The sequence below is a fragment of the Penicillium angulare genome, assembly GCF_028827245.1.
Source record: "Penicillium angulare strain IBT 27051 chromosome Unknown utg000007l_segment0_segment0, whole genome shotgun sequence".
Taxonomy (NCBI): domain Eukaryota; kingdom Fungi; phylum Ascomycota; class Eurotiomycetes; order Eurotiales; family Aspergillaceae; genus Penicillium; species Penicillium angulare.
The window spans coordinates 727,396-746,337 of record NW_026623166.1 but is presented as its reverse complement, the minus strand read 5'-3'; the positions used below and the strand labels follow the sequence as shown (position 1 = coordinate 746,337).

General features: G+C 46.5%; 10 protein-coding genes across 10 annotated transcripts; 5 read left to right on the top strand and 5 right to left on the bottom strand.

Annotated features, from left to right (window-relative positions):
- Nucleotides 1-65: 65 nt before the first annotated feature.
- N7478_009541 (uncharacterized protein) lies at nucleotides 66-1,011 on the bottom strand (the record flags this gene model as incomplete). The annotated part of the gene is made up of 2 exons (XM_056925755.1): nucleotides 66-454; nucleotides 516-1,011. 2 exons carry the CDS (start codon nucleotides 1,009-1,011, stop codon nucleotides 66-68), a joined length of 885 nt encoding a protein of 294 aa, XP_056775125.1.
- Nucleotides 1,012-3,486: 2,475 nt separating this feature from the next.
- N7478_009540 (uncharacterized protein) lies at nucleotides 3,487-3,960 on the top strand (the record flags this gene model as incomplete). Its single annotated transcript, XM_056925754.1, has 1 exon — nucleotides 3,487-3,960. The coding sequence occupies one exon, from the start codon at nucleotides 3,487-3,489 to the stop codon at nucleotides 3,958-3,960; it is 474 nt and encodes a 157-aa protein (XP_056775124.1).
- Nucleotides 3,961-3,977: 17 nt separating this feature from the next.
- N7478_009539 (uncharacterized protein) lies at nucleotides 3,978-5,030 on the top strand (the record flags this gene model as incomplete). Its single annotated transcript, XM_056925753.1, has 1 exon — nucleotides 3,978-5,030. The coding sequence occupies one exon, from the start codon at nucleotides 3,978-3,980 to the stop codon at nucleotides 5,028-5,030; it is 1,053 nt and encodes a 350-aa protein (XP_056775123.1).
- A 272-nt stretch (nucleotides 5,031-5,302) lies between these two features.
- N7478_009538 (MFS transporter) lies at nucleotides 5,303-7,004 on the bottom strand (the record flags this gene model as incomplete). Its single annotated transcript, XM_056925752.1, has 3 exons — nucleotides 5,303-6,133; nucleotides 6,192-6,648; nucleotides 6,778-7,004. The coding sequence occupies 3 exons, from the start codon at nucleotides 7,002-7,004 to the stop codon at nucleotides 5,303-5,305; spliced, it is 1,515 nt and encodes a 504-aa protein (XP_056775122.1).
- A 1,099-nt stretch (nucleotides 7,005-8,103) lies between these two features.
- On the bottom strand, nucleotides 8,104-10,574 carry N7478_009537 (Zn(II)2Cys6 transcription factor; the record flags this gene model as incomplete). The annotated part of the gene is made up of 8 exons (XM_056925751.1): nucleotides 8,104-8,740; nucleotides 8,802-9,122; nucleotides 9,181-9,258; nucleotides 9,310-9,448; nucleotides 9,512-9,997; nucleotides 10,080-10,395; nucleotides 10,458-10,482; nucleotides 10,549-10,574. The coding sequence occupies 8 exons, from the start codon at nucleotides 10,572-10,574 to the stop codon at nucleotides 8,104-8,106; spliced, it is 2,028 nt and encodes a 675-aa protein (XP_056775121.1).
- A 586-nt stretch (nucleotides 10,575-11,160) lies between these two features.
- Nucleotides 11,161-13,003, top strand: N7478_009536 (POT family-domain-containing protein; the record flags this gene model as incomplete). The annotated part of the gene is made up of 2 exons (XM_056925750.1): nucleotides 11,161-11,413; nucleotides 11,466-13,003. The coding sequence occupies 2 exons, from the start codon at nucleotides 11,161-11,163 to the stop codon at nucleotides 13,001-13,003; spliced, it is 1,791 nt and encodes a 596-aa protein (XP_056775120.1).
- An 875-nt stretch (nucleotides 13,004-13,878) lies between these two features.
- On the top strand, nucleotides 13,879-14,067 carry N7478_009535 (uncharacterized protein; the record flags this gene model as incomplete). The annotated part of the gene is made up of 1 exon (XM_056925749.1): nucleotides 13,879-14,067. One exon carries the CDS (start codon nucleotides 13,879-13,881, stop codon nucleotides 14,065-14,067), a length of 189 nt encoding a protein of 62 aa, XP_056775119.1.
- A 10-nt stretch (nucleotides 14,068-14,077) lies between these two features.
- N7478_009534 (pyridoxal phosphate-dependent transferase) lies at nucleotides 14,078-14,786 on the bottom strand (the record flags this gene model as incomplete). The annotated part of the gene is made up of 2 exons (XM_056925748.1): nucleotides 14,078-14,640; nucleotides 14,696-14,786. The coding sequence occupies 2 exons, from the start codon at nucleotides 14,784-14,786 to the stop codon at nucleotides 14,078-14,080; spliced, it is 654 nt and encodes a 217-aa protein (XP_056775118.1).
- A 427-nt stretch (nucleotides 14,787-15,213) lies between these two features.
- N7478_009533 (proline iminopeptidase) lies at nucleotides 15,214-16,362 on the top strand (the record flags this gene model as incomplete). The annotated part of the gene is made up of 4 exons (XM_056925747.1): nucleotides 15,214-15,343; nucleotides 15,408-16,076; nucleotides 16,134-16,252; nucleotides 16,306-16,362. The coding sequence occupies 4 exons, from the start codon at nucleotides 15,214-15,216 to the stop codon at nucleotides 16,360-16,362; spliced, it is 975 nt and encodes a 324-aa protein (XP_056775117.1).
- Nucleotides 16,363-17,954: 1,592 nt separating this feature from the next.
- On the bottom strand, nucleotides 17,955-18,589 carry N7478_009532 (GPI anchored serine-threonine rich family protein; the record flags this gene model as incomplete). Its single annotated transcript, XM_056925746.1, has 2 exons — nucleotides 17,955-18,301; nucleotides 18,361-18,589. The coding sequence occupies 2 exons, from the start codon at nucleotides 18,587-18,589 to the stop codon at nucleotides 17,955-17,957; spliced, it is 576 nt and encodes a 191-aa protein (XP_056775116.1).
- Between the last annotated feature and the right edge of the window lie 353 nt (nucleotides 18,590-18,942).

The following is an 18,942-nucleotide window of genomic DNA, read 5'->3' as shown; positions in this document are numbered from 1 at the left end:
ATCTCCGTCTATAAAAAACCTTCAGAATGTTCCACTACTCTCAGCTTCTCTCCCTATCTACTTATCTATCTCCTCTCCATAGCAATACCGTTAGAGATCTCCCCAAATACTTGCAAAGCATGGTCAGACTGGTCACGAATTAGACCTATTCGAGAGACCATATCAGCCCCCAAAGGAAGAAATCGCTCTTCCTCGCGTCCAGCACCGGCCCCTTCGCCAACAACAACCTCGTAAATGGCCTTTGCAGCCTTTCCCTTATGCCCATTGCCCGCAAATTTTCTGCCTCTGATTGCCTCCATCATCTGCTCCGCAGCTGACCCCCGATAATCATCAGGGACCGGACCCGGCAAAACTGGAGAAACGTTTCCGATATTCGTATTGAGAGTCCCCAGCCACACTGTCAAAGGACGGATATTGAAGGAGGAGACCTCCTTCGCCAGAACACGAGTAGAAGCTATAGAGCACAGTAATGTTAGCGTAACTATCATGAAAAGTAATGAACTCTGAAATCTTACCATCAAGGGCCGCCTTCGCCGCAGCATAAGCGCCCATACTACCATTACCATCCAAGGCAGCCCCAGAACTAATGTTCACGATAACTCCAAATCTTCGCTCTCTCATTCCCGGTAGCACAGCGCGAATAAGTCGCTGCGGGCCAAAGTACAGCGTCTCCATTTGACCGCGCAGCCCCTCGTCCGTGAATTGCTCCAGCAAGCCAAAATGAATCACCCCCGCGTTATTGACTAGTATATCGATAGAGCTTCCGGACTTCGCAAGGGTTTGAAGCAGTGCGCCCGGAGCGCTTGGGTCGTCCACGTCCAGTGCATGCCATTCTCCGCCATGTTTCTGGACTTCGTCGACTAAATTGGGTGTTCGGGCGGGATTGCGCGAAGTGGCGATCACTTTGTCTCCGTTGGCTTGAGCAATACGGGTAAGCTCAAGACCTAGCCCGGAGGAACAACCGGTGATGAGCCAGATTAAGGGACGGTTGGCTTTGGTATAGGTAGACATCGTTGAGTCTCAGTGGTCGGATAAATTTGAATGATGTGTGTAGATTTGGAGTTTAAAGAATCGAATTTTGTCAAATTTAAGCTGGAAAAAGGTGTTGGTGATGGCGTAAAACATCCCGATCTTCTTGACTCTTTCTACCTCTCTCCTTGGAGTCGGTTTCCATGTCGGCTTGTCTGTCTGGTGCTAACTCCGTATAGTTGGAGAACATGGAAATAAGGTGCTCGGGCCCTAAGATTGAAGCGGAGATTGAAGCGGACCTCGTTGGAGTTGACTTGTATGATTCGTTGATATAAGCGGGTCAGCGACGCAAATTCCCTTGGCACCCAGACCTACCCCAAGCCTCCATGTTGAAGCTGGACTTCTCTTTGTACTGTCCGGTCCCTAAATCCGGTTGGGATTGGAGTATCATGATGATCAGTCGGCGGATAGAGACTCTCAATGGGGAGCGCCCATCGGGGGATTGCAGATATTTGATTTTCAACACTTTGGCGTATCATATCGTGTTCAGGAGTTGGGGTCTTGAGATGGCCAAACCGTGAGGTACAGAACCAATGCCTCAACATTGGGAGATCAAGTCGATCAAGCAGATTGAATTAATTCCCCATGAGCTTGCGGCAAATTGCATATACCCCCCGTCGTTCTGTAAGAGCGAGAGCGTATCACATCGCCAAGGGACCCGCTTAGTCGCATATCCGGGTCATCCCTAGCCTGCTTAGAGGCTGATCGTTCGTTTGACTTCAAAGTTTGTTGTTTGCTATCTTGACGGTATCATCAACGACATGATAGAGGCAATCATCTATAACCGACTGATTTATACCCACGGCTTCACGCTGAAAATTCAGGTGCTAAGAATTCAGGTCGATAATCCAGCTTGCCGCTTGAAACCTCTCGCGATCCTTTCTTTCCTTCTTCCCTATCACTGCCCCTCAATTTCTCCATCTGCCCACGTCCTCATAAGCATTTGAGACTGGAAGACAACGTTTGCTAGTGTGTCCATGCAGAGAATATCGTGCACCTTGCCATGTGAATGGCATATGTAGTAGCACCGGGGATGAAGCGTCAGAGACAGCTGGCAGCTTACCTTTGTGTAGCCTGCTCTCTCCCATGCGACGGAGAAGAAAGAATCTCACACGAGTCTTTCAATATTTCTCCGATTAAGTTTCATTGTGAGTAGAAGGGTGCTAGGAACCTTCATAATCCTCGCCCGTGCAGCGTACTGTGTGCATATTTGGTGTGGCAAGAGCGGCGTTACAAAAGATAAAGGGTCAGAAACAGCTGGTGACTCGCTTTTGTGCAATCTGACTTCTCTCTAGTAACGGGGAAAGGAAAAAAGTGAGTATTCCGGGATGTATCCTATAAATCTTGTCGTTGTGGTTAAAATGACGCTAACATTTTTTCATGGATAGCATAATGCAGCCTTCCACATGGATAACACATACAGCAGCACTGGCATACATACGGTGAAGTAAACAACATCAACAAAGGCTAGTGGTTCCCCTTTCAAGTTGTACAACTTGTCTTCTCTCCAGCAGTTCAGAAAAGAATGGTGACTCTTTTATATTGTGCTCGATGAAATTCGTTGTTGCGATCAGACTTTGTTTCGGGCCCTAGAGGTAGAATTGGTTTTGATATGTTAACACAATACCGCCTGGTGTATGTGACTACACCCTACCTATACAAACTAATTTCACTGCAGGGAATTAGAGAGGTACATAATACTAAATATACTGGGTTTTATATGGATATCTTCTATCAAACAAGCATATGCACCAAGCTGACTGGTCTTTAGTGAACCGATCCGAACAACACCAACTGAGTTTCAAGTAGATGCGCCTACGAGAAAACCCCTTTACTAGTCGTGGCGAATCGAGATTGATATTCACTAATAGTGAATGGGTATTGTATTGTATCGCCGTTGTTAGTTATTCACGCCATGAACTAGTTCACGTGGCTTGTTGCCTATTCTGCTTCCTGTGTGTCCCGTTTCGGGTTCTTTGAAAAATAGTGACCCTCATCCTTTCCTATAGTAATAGGCCTTGTTGGCATCACCCGGCCAATACTCTCTAGTACTGAGACTACTATATCTGGATTGATTCCAATATCTAAGATGGGTATAATAGGCTGATATATTTCTATAGCAAATAGATAGCGTTTCAGACTACTACCTTAACATATAAGACTCACATAGACGACAATTGATGTTCCCATAGAGATAGCCATCGATACTAACTATACTAACTGTATGATAAATAGCCCTATAGCCCGATCTAGAACTAGAAGGGTCACCAGATCACGAGTGAATAGAAGCCCGTCGAAAAGTGAGTGCAATTTAGTATTTTCTCGCGTTGAATCTTCTCTCGTTCCCTCACTTCCACAACTCCTTCTCTCATACCCTTCCAAACTACTATTCTTCCTCTCTCCAACGCGTCCGTTTGGTTGTCTCACGATATAACCCACATTTGCGCGTTAAAAAATATGAATCCTCACTCTCACCAGCGGAAACGCCCACCTCCCGGGAATAGGAAGGGACTAAATGCCGTTGTGAATCAGCAGAACACGCCATATGACCAGTTCGACTATCAAGCAACAAACCGGATTCAAAGCCCCCCACCTGTTTACGTTGCAGGGGACTTCGAAGATCGTCCATGTCATGGTCATTCTGCGCAGGAACTCTCTGTGTCAGAAGTATCTCCGTCTGTTGGCGGATGGGGTACTACTCACACCCAACAACCCTCTGACTCGGTGGCCCATCATCCACCCTGGAATTCTATTTGGACACCCGATTATGGGGTGTTGAGCTCGTATCAGATCCCCCCTCGAGAAGTCCAACTTCCTCCCTTGGACCAAGCCCTGGGAGAGGCATGGAGACAACGCGATCCATTCGCTGAAGGCATTGAAGGTATGATCCAAACCTACAAAATCCAGTGCATGAAGTGGCCCCTGTTCTAACCATCACATCAGAAACAATGAGTCCCATGCCAGCTCAAGTGCTGGCTGCAGGACCAAGGAGGGTTCAGAACTATCCTTACGCGACAGGTCCTCAGCCGTACGTGGCACCGGTCTCACGCGTTTCGCGAGAGATTTATCACAATCGTGATAATTCAATGAGAAGGGGCCCGCGAATGATTACTAGCCTTCTACACCCAAATTCCCGCAGAAACCACGTGCCGGAGTCGAGCCATTGTCGCTCGGGTAGCTCTCTTAGCCGTGAATGGATGCAGGATCCTCCTCTGAGGGATTTAGAAGAGCCCCCTCAAAACGTCTCTACTCTCATGGCAGATGCCCCGCTATTTTACCCCGGCCAGATCCAACACGGTCTCTATCCCCTTCCCGCACCCTCCGCTTACGGCAGCCAAGGCCAATGTGGACCTCCCCTGATGGCAGGGGCTTCGTCAGTTTATGGAGCTCAACCCCAGTATGGACCTTCCGTCCTGTCAGGCGCTCTCCCAGCTTACGACGCCCAGTCCTATGATGATTCTCCCCAGGAGAATCGAGTTAGTCAACCAGAAACCCCAAGAAAGTTTGATGGTGGCTATGACTATGACGAATGGGATAAATATAGTGAACGCTCTGCTGACTATTCAGGTGACTATTCGGGTCGCTATTCTGGTGATTATTCGGATCATCATTCGGATAGCTACACAGACGATTCTGTGTATTACTGCCCGGCCAATGTTCGGGCAAGGGGATCAGGCAGCCGAAATGAACACCGACGCCGTCGTAACAATATTTTGTTCACGATGCCTGGAATGCCTACCGGATGTAGTGCTCTTTTGGTAGTCGGCGCCATCCCAGACACTCCCTTTTGGGAATACCCAGGAACTGTGGGCGTCATACGAGCACTGGCCCCTGACGTAGAAACCTCGCGATCGGATTTCCATCAAGGAGAGAGCCAAGCGGAGAGCCTTCGCCGGGCACAAGTGACTGCTAATGATATCCATATTGGAGATCGGAACGCAGAACGCGCTCAACAGATGGAGGCCAGGGAAGCACCCAAGAGTGTTCCCGTGACATGGTAGGTGTGGCTGACTCTTTTTCATCGCATCTTCCGCATCCTACATTTTATGCATGGCGTACATATCTTGATCTTAGACATCATCAATGTCTTTTCCTTTTCCTTTTCTTTTCTTTTTCTCTCGCAGTATTCTTTTCCTATTTCATTCCACGTATTATAATTTTGTGTTCCATTGTTTCTCTATATTTTGAACTTTGGCCAAAACAAACATCATGAAACATAACTGATCTATAGGGTATCATGCAAAGTCTATCGATGCGAGAGAACAACATATCTTCACTCAAGCTCAAGTTGAAATTTGGGATGTGTTCGAATCATCGCCCCATACTTGGCAAACAAAAGAGGTACAAAACACATGACCAGCGCTATAAATGCCAAAAGTGAGTTCCCCCACCCCAACCCAAGAGCATCATACATCGATGGACCAGCCAGCGGTAGTACGGCACCGAACAACGACCGCAGAAACACATTAGCTGCCGTCACTGATGCTGCAAATCGGACGTACGAATCAACCAGATACGCACTAACGGTCGCAAAAACGGCCACGAGACCGAAGCCGAAGATTCCCGTGCCAATTATAGGCATTATCCAGTGGATCTGCTCTTTCGCAGACCAGCCATACCAGAACAGCCCTATTGGAATGGCCCAGCAGCCGTATATCATTGGGGGAAGACGGGACTCGGGTGCGAATCTTCCTTGTGCGGAGTGTCGGGCAGCGATTTGGTTCACTGTTCGGCCGACGATGAGAAGACCGATTGCACAGCCTACCCCGAAGCCGATATAGGCGAGACCTGCTAAACCTTGGTCGAAACCATAATTGTCTTCGAAGACAGAGGTCATGGTAGTAAACAAGAGGTAGAGGTAGCCGTATGTTATGGCGGCGAAGAGGGCCATTAGAAAGACAATTGGCGAAGTAAATAGAAGCTTAATAGGGCGTAAGAGGGCAGAGAGAAAGATATCCCGAGGTGGCCTGGCGCCATGATCGTAGATAGAGAGTAGATTAGGATTACCCGTTTCTTTGCGTAGACGCTCAGCTTTTTGGCGGAGCAAGACTGGTGCATAGGATTCTCGGTAGCATAGCACTGTTCCGATAAGAATGACACCAATCTATAAATCAAAGTCAGATATGATCACCACGTCGACAAGCTTATCATGCAACACATACCGTAATAGAAAGTACCCAGAACACCCATCTCCACCCTTCAGCCATAACGAGGTATCCACCTGCAACAGGTCCAACAACAGGTCCCATATAAGGCCCCATAGCCCAGATAGCCATCACACCAGCTCTCTTCTCCTTATACACCATATCAGCGACTGTCCCCGATCCGATCGTAAGAGGGCAAACACCCGCAATACCGGCTAACAGCCGAAAGACTAGTAACTGGGGCAGATTCTGCGCGACAGCACATGCAATCGTGAAAATGAGTAATAAGACATTGCAGGTATGGTAAAGTGGAACACGGCCATAAAGTTCAGATAGTGGAGCGATTATAAATGGTCCCACGACATAACCCAGGACATAGATTGAGACCAGGAAAGAGGCCATCATGGTGCTGCTTGAGCCGAATTCTTTTAGAATATCCGCTACTCCTGGCGTGAACATTGAAGAGGCGAGGGGTCTGAAGATGCCATGTTAGTTGTGCTGTCGTGAATCGGTATTGCAAACCTAGCCCGGAAGGCTATACGGTGTCTGAGCTCCGGGGCTTGAAGTTTTAGGCATGAATGGGTGGAAGGATGAATGGACATACGTGAGAAAGGTGTTGATCGCCATGAAGATCAGCTGGCGCCATTTTTTATAGGAGGGCCAATTGAATGGGTTCTCGGGATCATCAGGTCCATCCCAGTCCACTAGATTGGGATTTTTCTCTTTTTCGGTCGGTTGAACTGGCGGTGCCTCGATGTCTGATTTTGTAGATTTTGGATATGGAGTCGTTGATGCATTGGCATTGGCAGATGTCTCTGCATCCAGATCCATATCAGGGGTGGGAATGAGATATGGATCCACTGAGGATTTTGAAATTGTTTTTTCCATGGCTCTACCCTTTTTCCCCCGTGGCTGTTCTTTAATTCAAGATACTATTGGGTTTGAGTACAATATACGGGATATCATCGGCGCCTGGGTTGTGTAAATGGTTCAGTTTGAATGCCTAATGGTAATATTATAAATGTATCAAATGGACCCCAATTTCTTTTTTTTCATCTTTTTTTTTATAGATTTTCATTCTAATTCCCCACTTCGTGATTATATGGTGAATCTGGTTGATCGATGCTGATAACCCGGCAAAATCGGCAACTTAGCCCTACTCGGTAAGGTCGATTCGGTTATCGCTTTGTTATCGCCTCTTATCGGCTCTTATCGGGGCTTATCACTAATCAATTTAATGCACTATTTAATGCCAAGATGCCAAGATGCCGAGGCTTATGGCTGTAACCGAATAGCCCCACTTTGAGATTCAATGTATGTCTAAGGCTGCCTGACTTATGTAGCACCTCTTAGGTTCTGGAAGTAAGCAACAAACAAAAGAGAATTTTTAGTCTTGTCATCCGGACACTGGCAGATGAGATCCAAATTCAATATCTCCGTTGGGGTGTTATAATAGCATTAGTGCTACTGGAAACCCTGTGTGGAGCCGGCAGGAAAATGTTGATTTACTGACACCCTAAGGCTTACCTGCATGAAATACGACATTGTGTCGAGCTCTCTAGGCTGATATAGACCTCGCATGGCGAGTTTCAATATGATTTCATACATCACGCCGCCTGCAATAAAGTGTAGAAATTTGGCCCACTCCTGGGATACGTGCAACCTCAGCTTTTACTAGTTGTTGGCACGGGCACTGCCCGTCTACTATGGACTTGAATGGTACGCTTTGCTGAGAAAGAAGAGTTGCGGGATCCATTGACGGCGCCTGACTCCACATGACTGGTAAGGATGGAAGAAAGTTACCCAGTGAGCTACAGCATGACCGGATGCATTCAAAACTGGGCGGCAAGAAGCAGAGAACTCGGTTAAAGGCAGTTGAGGCGGGCTTGGTACTGGGTGTGTTTGCTGACCATATGATGTATACGGTCATTCATGTGCCTTCATTCCTCCCAAAACTATAGAAGGCAGGATCGTTATCGCATAACGCTAGCAAAGCTCGATGATCAGCGTCAGAGGGACATTCGGTCGCCAAATCTGAAAATCCAGGCATCCCAAAATCTGACGATTCGTCAAAATTGTTCCCTAGGATCGTCGGTTCTTCCCAGCTCAAAAATTCAAACAAAGACCCCGCTTCAATATCTTCTCCTTTTTCTTGTACTTGCGTGGCGCCCTCGGCGGCAACTGCCGGCTTTCCCTGACAACCAGCCTCCAGCTTCTCTTCCAATCTCGCACTGGCATCGGCAGCAACTCTATAAACGGCTGAGAAATCTGTAAGGGCCTTCCGCAGTGATTTGATATATGTTTCTCTCTCCGGTGGCATCTGATTTTGATTGTGGGTAGTACCATCCAGGGCAAATGAGACGGCAGTTGCAGCCATCACTGTACTGTATACAAGGGTTAGAGGCGCATTTTCTAACGAGTGATTCGTTTTGTATTGCCGGATTATTGCCAAGATGCTTTCAGCCGAGGCAATGCAGATTTCTCGAGACTGGCTGCGACGAGCGAAGCCGGGCGTAGGACGGATAAAGTGTCGATTTAATGATATCAGTGTACTGTGATATAGGGCACTAGAGTAGTCAAGTCAGCACTAGATTTACTGGCTATTCATATGGAGAATGACAGTCGTACTGCATGGTGGCTATCTGTGGCGACATCTTCTGCGCGTTGGGTGTCCATCGATTCCAGGTCAGGTCCTCAGGGATGCTTGAGTGCCAGCGAAATAATTGCAAGTTCAAAGCTTCAACACTTGCGATTCGACTAGTGACAAGCTTTTTGCGTGGACTCTTGATCATCTTTGGGGAAAACACCAAAGTGATGACCGACTCAATAATCCTAGCTAGCTCGACGAGCTGCACGAAAGCAGATGGATTGTTTATTTCATATTCGATGGACGACGGGATAGAATCTGGCGTCCTCAAATCTCTCAGTTCTTCCGTTGGAGTGGTAGTCCTGTTAGGACTTAGTAGGAGAAGGAGAGCTCTGTTTTCTTTGTTATGGAAGGCCCTACCTTTTAAAATTTGGTGGGTCGACAGCCGTGTCGGTATCATGTAGCATAATCGGACGACCGAAAAACAGACTAATGATTCTAAAATTACATTAGCAATGATATGAAGCTTGTTGAGAGTGAGTGACTTACTTATCTGCAACGTAGCAGCCCCAATATACTCTTCTCTGTGGAAGGAAATCACTCTCTGAGTTGATGGTTCCCCGTTCGCCTGCAAGAAACCTAGGATCTTGATGCAGCCCAAGATCTTGTGCCATTCGACACGCCATGCCTAGTATGAGAATGAATTCGTAAGCCTGTTATTCTACTAGCACCCTTTCCATCATATTCTCACCGGACAGCATCCAACCTTTCGTGTGGTTGGCTGCACCGAGCTCTATAAACGCAAGAGCGAGGAGTGACTGCACCACAGTCAGATGCGGTGTCTCGAGAGAGCTGGCGCTAAGCGTTTCATGGGCACAGTGAGCAAGGGAATCGGCATCTTTCAATGCGGCCGGCTCACCACCTAGCCGAATGCCCAAGGAGCCCAGAGAGTAAAGTAAAGGATAAGACCAGTACTTGTCGCTGTGTTCTTGATTCAGCCAATCATTGGTAAATAGAGACTGGTCGACAAAAATACATTCGGTCCCGAGATAGAAGAAAAACTTTGACAACCCTTCATGGAATCCTACTTCTTGAAAATCAATGTCTGGTGAAAGCGGAGAAGAACCTTGCCATTGTTCGGAAGTTCGATTGGATAAGGAGCGGCCATTATCGGGTATCTTTTCTGTAATGCAATCTTTCTGGTAAATGCTAGTTGGGCCATAGAAGGAGAGATAGCCTAAGCCTGTGTCAATAAATAAAAGGAACGATAATAAAGTAAAGACTTTGAGGAATGCAAAATAAGGGCATAAATGACCAACCTTTGGGTCCTGGCTGCAATGATGTTGTCGAAAGTCGCGAGGATCCGCTGTAGTCGAATATAGGTGTTGCTGGGTTAAAAGACGAAACCGGGGCTGTCTCTTCATTAATCGAAAGGTCATCCAATATTGCCTGTCGCTGCTCTGGCGTGGCTTCCCTCAATTTCCGGAGGATTGTCTCGTAAGAAGCCACCCGCTCCTCCAAGGCGACAAAACGTGCACGACTGACCGGCCGTCTCCTGGCATCGTCGTCTCTAAAACTGCACTCGCTTCCACTGGCAATACAGCTGCGGCAGGGATCCACCCTGGTGCATTTCAGCTGAATGTGAGAGATTAGCATGAGGCCCTGGCAGAAGCAATTTAATAATGATGAGGGCTTACTTTGCGAATCTGACAGCGTCGGCACCTGAAGGTGTTGAGCTCAGCATCCATAGGTTCGTTGGAACTCAAAGTAGCACTTAAAGTAACTTACGATATGCGCATGCGAGGAGGATCCATTGTTTCTCGTTCCTGCGCGACGAAGGACCCAAAATCTTGACGACGTCAGCGCTCGAGAAAGGACGTGAGGGGACAGAGCATTCGTAAATTCATGCATAAACGACGAAATTTCGACTCCGAACAAAGATTTTGGTCCCAGATCACTCTTATTGGTCAAATTGAATTAATGGTGTATTGTGAGGTCGGTCAGCGAGAGATGGCGTGTAGCTTGGCGATTCGGGAGATAGGAGATATGCCGCCCAGCGCCCGAACCTCTAGCCGCATAGCCGCACATGATCATGATGTTGGAAACAAAGAAATCAAAAACAGGAAAAGGACCCACTCTTTAGAGTTACGGAGAATGAGCTCCATCATACATGAACGGGGAACGGACTCCACCAGAGCCATCACTGATGGAAAATGAACTCCATCACGAGTGGATAAGCAGACATATTTCATACATTTCTTTGTCTAATTTGTTCCGCCAGCAAAAGGCCCGCTCAACATGGCCAAATGCGTGTCGAAATTGTTCTTTATATAACCGAGCCGTGGCCATTGTGTTATGGACCTAAAAGCAACCGAAATTGTGCTGATCTGATCTTTCAAAATGCTCACTGCCGAAAAGCTTGTACATGCATCTCAGCTAGATAGTGTGGAGACCGCACGTGGAAAGACTGCCGAAGACTTGGCCACCCACGTCCACGAAGAAACAATTCCATCACCACCTCAGGCTGCATGTCCAACGGAGGACGAGCTCAGAACTCTGAGAAGGGTACCCGGCGATCTTAACTTCAAAGTTTTCACTATTGCCTTGATAGAGCTATGTGAAAGATTCACATATTACGGCACTGGTCAATTATGTATGTCGATCTTCAGCTATCTCGCGACCATTGGACTCATCTAATTTGATAGTGACAAATTTTATCCAACGGCCTCTGCCTTTGGGTTCAACCACCGGAGCCAGCGGTGCCAATGCCCAGTCCGGTGCTCTTGGATTTGGACAGAGAGCGGCCTATGCAATTAACACTTTCAAGCAATTCTTTTTTTACATAACGCCTTTATTCGGCGCTTACTTGGCCGACGTGCGGTGGGGACGCTACAAAACAATTTGCGTTAGTATTGGGCTTGGGATTATTGCCCATATTGTCATTGTTATTGCCGCTCTGCCGCAAGTCATCTTCCTTCCAACTGCATCGCTATCAGTCTTTGTAGTTGGGTTGACTTTGCTTGGCCTCTCGACGGGAGGCGTCAAATCAAATTTGGCTCCTTTGATTGTTGAACAATTACCTGTCACCGGTATCCAAGCCCACGCCCTTGCAACTAGCGAAAGGGTAATCATCGACCCAACGGCTACAGTGAACAGAGTTTATATGCTCTGGTACTTGTTCACAAATATCGGGGCCCTGGTAGGGATTCTCACGATGCCATATGTGGAGAAGTACCGTGGTTTTTGGCTTGCTTGGCTGATTCCTACTCTACTCTATTTGTTGTGCCCCCTTGTCATGATATGGGGTCGTACCAAATATAACCGTTCTCTGCCTGACCCATATGCCCTAGGGAACGCCGTCAGGCTTTTGCTTTTCACACAAAAGGGTCGATGGTCAATCAACCCACTTGAAACATGGAGGCGACTTAGGCAAGGAGATATGTGGGAGTCGGTTATGCCGTCCTCTATTGAGCCCTCAGATCGCCCGACTTGGATGACTTTTGACGACAGGTGGGTGAGAGAGATCAGGCGCGCTACAAAAGCTTGTGGCGTATTCGCATGGTATCCATTATTCTTCCTTTGCTTCAATCAGGTCAACAGCAATCTCGTCTCTCAAGCAGCTACGATGCAACTACACGGTTTGCCGAACGAGTTCATTACTGTTGTCGACCCGATCAGCATCATCGTTGTCGTTCCGATTTTTGACCGATTCTTATTCCCGCTGTTGAGAAATCTCGGGATCAACGTCTCGCCAATTCGGCGCATAACCGCTGCATTTTTTTGTGGTTCAATTGGCATGGTATGGGCAGCTGTTTTGCAGTATTATATCTACAAGAAATCCCCATGCGACTACCAGGCAAATTCTTGCGACGAAGTTTCTTCGATTAATGTTGGGGCGCAAGTTGGAATATATGTCATAATTGCTATAGGAGAGGTTCTTGGAAATACCACCATTCTAGAGTACGCATACACGAAAGCGCCTGAAAACATGCGCTCTCTCGTACAGGCTCTTGGGCTTTTTGCAAGCGCGATAGCTGCCGCATTAGGGCAAGCTCTCGCTCCTTTGAGCAATGATCCGCTGCTCACCTGGGACTACGCTGTTACGGCGATCCTGGCCGCCTTTGGAGGGTGTATGTTTTGGTTTCAGATGAGACAATTAGATTACCAGGAAGATAGTCTCAATGGGTTATCCGATGACCAGGCTGAGAACAAGGCGGATGAGGAGTTTCAGCAACGCCGCTAGGAAAATCTTGAAGCCACCTTGTTGAGTCCCGGAGGTCTGTAATTAGTACTATAAATGAGCTAGGGGCAATGTATTAACACTTCACTCGTTTATGTACATGTATCGGTGACCATTTTAACTAGTCGCACTTTGTATATCTAGAAGTAACGGACTTAGTACAACTCCAAGATACAGTCTATATGGAGCTATGGTTCAATTGTTTCTTACTTGGCCAAAGATTTCAAGGACCCAAGAATGGATCAATTGCGTCTTAGTCCACTTGATCGCGATGCCCACAAATAAGCTTGTTGACAACACATGCAATACTGTACGATTACCGACAAGCTACGATGCATTCAAACGTACATTTCAGAAAGTCTCGATAGAAGAATGCTTTTTCATTGCATATGAATGCACTAATCATTCAAGTCACATAATGAACTCTCAGCTTAGTGTGTCTCGTCAGCTCAAATGTCTACATGGCTGACAGCAACGAAAACAAGTTTGCGTCATATAGATATAAAGGCACATCCCTTGCCTATCATTCTGTTTGAAAAGGTAGCATGGTCCTCTCTCATTCTGATCACTCTTCAAATGCCTTTTCACGCCCTGTCATAGCTGTCATTGTATCCAGCAAGCTCTCCACCGCTTCACAGGATATTTCTGAAGGCTTTGCGTTAGCCATCTCCAAGACAAAATAGAAGTTCAAACTTACGGTAATGTATCACCAGTCGGTCGCGGTGTATAAGTATCCCTTTCTCGCGCCCCTTTTGGATGAACTCTTCAAGACCGAAACTTTTTTGCTCAAAATCCAGCCAGATCATATTTGTTTCAGTTGGGTGCTTCAACTTCCCGCCACATGATATCCAATGATTAGCGACTCTTGCTGCAATCTGATGGGTCCGGCTGAGTTGCTCTCCTTCAAACGTATTCTTAATGGCGACGTACGCGGCTTCCGCCAGGAGCCCGGGTTGTCGGATGCTACCACCAATACTTTGTCGAATCCACCGAGCATGGCGTATGGTAGCTTGATCACCTACTACAAGTGCACCTGCTGGCGCTCCGAGTCCTTTGCTGAAGCATAAGCTAACAGTATCAAAAATAGAGCAATAGTCCTCTAGGGACCCCCGCCCCTGAAGCAACAGCTTCCCATAGTCGCGCTCCATCGAGATGAACACGGATGCCATTCGCATGGGCAAAGTCGCCTATGCGCCGAGCTTCTGCTAAAGGCATGACCATTCCCCGAAGAGTATTCTCCAGTGAGATGACTCGTGTTGGGCAGGCGTGTACTTTCTCTCCATGGCCTAATTTAATAATAGGCAAGATGTCTTCGAGCGTAATATATTTGTCGTTTGCCGGGCGGATCGGTTGAGGAATTGCTCCAGCAAATGCGAAGACACCCCCTGCTTCGTTGGTCAAGCAGTGTGAACGCTCATCACACATAATGCTATACGGGGGCTGATGGAGAAGACAGCGCAGAGAGACCAAATTCCCCATCGTTCCAGATACAACCCAGAGGCCTGTCTCGTGGCCTGCTAGGGATGCCACATATGCTTCAAGCTTTCTTGTGCTGGAATCTGAACGATCGATATCATCGAGAAGGCTAGCGTGAGTGATAGCATTCAGCATTGCTGCCGTTGGGCTTGTGCGGACATCTCCTAAACGCGAATATCATTAATATTCGAGATTACCAGAGTGAAAACATAATCTTACCGCGAAAGTCGTAAGCCGCCAGTCCTGGATTTAGCCATGAATTGGGACCAAGCAGTTCGTCACTTGAGGAACCTACTTGATGTGTGGTCATTCCGACGTGAATTGATGCCTTCTACCAACGGTTTTGTTAGGCAACAAGGAGAACAAATTCTGTAAATTCCATATGAAAATATATGCAAGGAACATCCGTCTCTGGCTTGGATGTTTAGTCTTCAACGGGTCCTCGGGAGTTTAGTGCTGGACTGTCAACTCCGCTATGTGAGTCGGACTGTCAACTCCGTTATTTGCTATGTAAGCCGGACTGCCAGCTCCGCACGCTGCCCAAGCTTCAACTCGCCCAAAGTACCTTCGATCGCCAAAGTGTCAAAGAAAATACGCTGGCGTGAATGTGAAACTTCGTATAAAGACAATCTTGAATCGGGGCCTGACCGGAATAATAGCCACACAGTTTTTACGCTCACAGGTACAACCCTTTTTTCCCTTCTTTTCTTGGAAACGAACTTCGAGTTGTCTACTCCATGATTGATCGGACAAGCTCGCGATATGCTGGCTATGAGCCTGGCTCACCCTATGAAAGTGCCTGTCTAGATGTTGACGAGCTTCACAGTCTTCATTATGAGCAGTATGGGACTCCAGATGGGCTTCCTGGTGAGTCTACTGAACATCTCAGTGCTTGGCCGTCACGGACTTCTAAATACTAATGAGGTTACAGTTGTATTTCTCCATGGTGGACCCGGAGGTCAGATTAGTGTCAATAGCGCCAGATTCTTCAACCCCGACGTGTATAGGGTCGTTCTTTTTGACCAACGAGGATCTGGACGCTCTACCCCGAAAAACGAACTTCGGAATAACACTTCACAACATCTAGTCGGTGACATAGAGAAGCTGCGTATTCATCTTCGCATTGAGAAGTGGCACCTGATCTTCGGCGGCTCGTGGGGTACAACCCTGGGTCTCCTTTACACACAGACTCATCCCGATCGGGTCAAGTCTCTAATCCTCCGAGGAGTTACAACATTGCGAAAAACCGAGCTAGCTCACTCGCGAAGAGGATTGAACGGCGCGGCTCGTGTCTTTCCTGACATGTATGATCGTTTTGTGGGGTTTCTGCCGGAAAATGAGAGGAATGATGTTATTGCTGGATACTATAATAGATTGACGTCTGGGGATTCCAAAATCGCGTGTGCTGCTGCGATGGAGTGGAATCGATGGGATCTCACCTTGACGGCGCTTAGACGCGACACGGAAACCTACCAGAAGCTCGACGATCCTGACTGGTGCTTCACGCACGCGTTATTGGAGGCTCATTATTTCCATAACAATGCCTTCATTGAGGAAGGGCAACTTCTGGCCAACATGGACAAGATGAGCGACATACCTGGTGGGTGAGGCTCGGCTGAACGATCAAAATGCCAGTTGTACTGATGCAATAGAATAGGCGCTATTGTGCAAGGCCGATATGATCTCATCACACCTCCCAAGACAGCGTGGGAGCTGCACAAGACATGGCCACACTCAACAATACACTGGATTGAAGATGCAGGTCATGCTGCCACAGTAAGTATCTTTCATGCGTTTGAACATATATGGCATGCGATTGACTTGTTCAGGAGCCTGGAACTTTCTCAAGGTTAGTGGAAATCTGTGATGATTTTGCTAAGCTCTGATAAATTCTGCTTCGCAATGACCCTACAATGGTCGCTCTTGGAGGCTGAAGGTCCTCAATCTCTTGATTTTCTTCTTGCATGCAATGCCACAAACTCCAAAACTCGAAATTCCACATTCCGATATTTGATCGTGTGTAATGTCAGCAACACTTCATATCTCTACCGAAATACAGGTCTACTGGAATGTGGGTTCATAGCGAAGACTTTTATTGTAACGCTACAAGGTGGAGCACCGTTTGTTAACCGAAAAAGTGTGAAGGCAATATATTATAGTTTTTCTATAAAGGAGCATAGAAATTTGTCTCCAGAATAAACCATTCATAGCTTGACAAATATAACCTTCTGTGATTCATGCTTTGCACGCCTCTACCTTGAATAAAAGAACCATTTGAACAACATTGAATCCGGTATATATGATGACCGCTACCATGAAAATTGCCATCGTGCCTGTTACGCTTCAGTGAGACTTGAATGTCCTGATGGCTACAAGCTCGAGAATGGGGGATTTTTCGGCCCAGCCACCTACTAATCTGGTCTTTTGAAAGTCGGAAAGTGCATATAGAGGTTGGATTTTGACATTTTGCTTCGCTAGTAAATTCAAAGAGTAACTGGCCTACCGAAGACAGTCTTAAGGTTAGACCCCTATTGATCCATTGACTTACCTATAACTTTTCAAACACTAATTTTTAACCTGGGCGCCACCCTATATGATATAATACTGATTGGTATATAGGATCTCATATCCCCGTTGATCTCCGGAACTACAAAGCTTTATTACAACAATATCTGAATAAGGTTTCGGAAATTGGACAGAGTATGATTGAACCAAAACCCGAGTCTGGAAGAACAAATAAAAGGTACAAGAGAGACTAGTACTATCAAGCCGCTTGAAGTACTTCTGATTATGTACAGTATAGTATAGAACTGTATTGAAATACTACTAATCCTATCCAATACCAGTATAATATGCCTCGAATGGTTTGGTTGAATAAATGTATTTCTAACTATTGTGTACTAGATGCAACTTGTTCCAACTATTGTATAAATTCAACCTATTTTAGCTGTTGTAAAAAACCAATGTATTTCTAATTATTGTATTAAATCAACTTTTTTTTAACTGTTGTATAACCTCAACTTGTTTTTAACTATTGTAAATAACTAACCTGTTTTCAACTATTATTAAAAACCAACTTGTATTTAATCATTTGACAAAACCAACAGTTGGATAAAAATAATAGTCCGGCAAAAATAATAGTTGGGTAAACCTATCATGACCCTTGAGCATGGTTATTTTTCAACCGTTGATCTAAAACAATAGTATTAAAAACGACAAACCGCAGTAATAGAAAACACCCATAGTGCGGCCGATGAAGCTGGTGAAGTTTACACTAGATTATTGATCATTCCGGCTCCCCTGGCTCAGTTCATGTATCAGAATGACTACTTTATCTTATTTTGCCCTTGCTCTCCAACGGTGTCTATCTCGAATTGATCGACCCATAGTTCACATATATATACATGTACATACTTCATCGTGCACCTGAATAGCATTCATATATCCAACAGATAAACAGACAAGTACAATCATATACCTAAAGCACAAATGCACCAAGAGCAGCAGCACCAGCAAGCACAAGTGGCAGAGCCGTAGCCATGTTACCCCCAGCCGAAGAGGTCGAGCTAGCCGGTGACACTGATGCGGACGCCGAGCCTGAGCCAGTTGGACTACCCGTAGCAGTCATCGAGGAACCACTCGTCGTCGAACTAGAGGAATTCGAGCTAGAAGAGCCATTGGAATGAATCTTGAAGCCAGGGGAATAACTGAATGTCTCGGCATCATTGGCGAGAGCAAGTTTGATATACCACATCTGGTTATTGGAGCCGGTGATATTTCCGTCCACGTTCCAATCGTACTGCGCTTCTTTGCTGGCGATGCTATCTGTTTGAATTGTTAAAATTATTTAACTCTTGTATAGGTCTGTTCATAGCGCTGCTTACCCTTGATCACAGTTCCCTCATTATCATTTGAGGTTCCCGCTGGCTTTTGGTTGTGTAGCGTAAGTTTGACTGGCTTGTTTGCGGTAGATGTCCATTTGATTGTATATGCACTTCCAGCTTGGATGACTTCTCCTTGTTCTGGTTTGAGAATCGGGTCAAAGACAATGCCTTCACAGAGAACCGCGCCACAGAATATGGCTAACAATGATGCGTAAGAACTGAAGTGCATGTTGAATTGTTACTCGGGGGTCCCGTTCGTATAATTTCTGATTCCTTCTGTCGTCACGGTGTATAGAGATAAACAGGAATGGATAGAAAAGCCAAGATGATTTCTTTAAAGAAAGGGGCACAGCACAAGCTTTAATAAATCATCGTCAGACCGAAGCTTCTTTTTGGCCCAAGGGCCCCTGGAATTAGCCCCGGGCAATTGAAGAACATTATAGGCGTGTCATGGTACGTCAAGCGTGTAGATCAGGACCCTTTCCCCGCTTCCTTAAGGTTCAGCTGGATGTTTTGGGTGCGATCTTCGGTTGTGTTTTGGGTTTGGCTGTCCCGGGGCTTGAGCGCGGGGGACTTAGAATC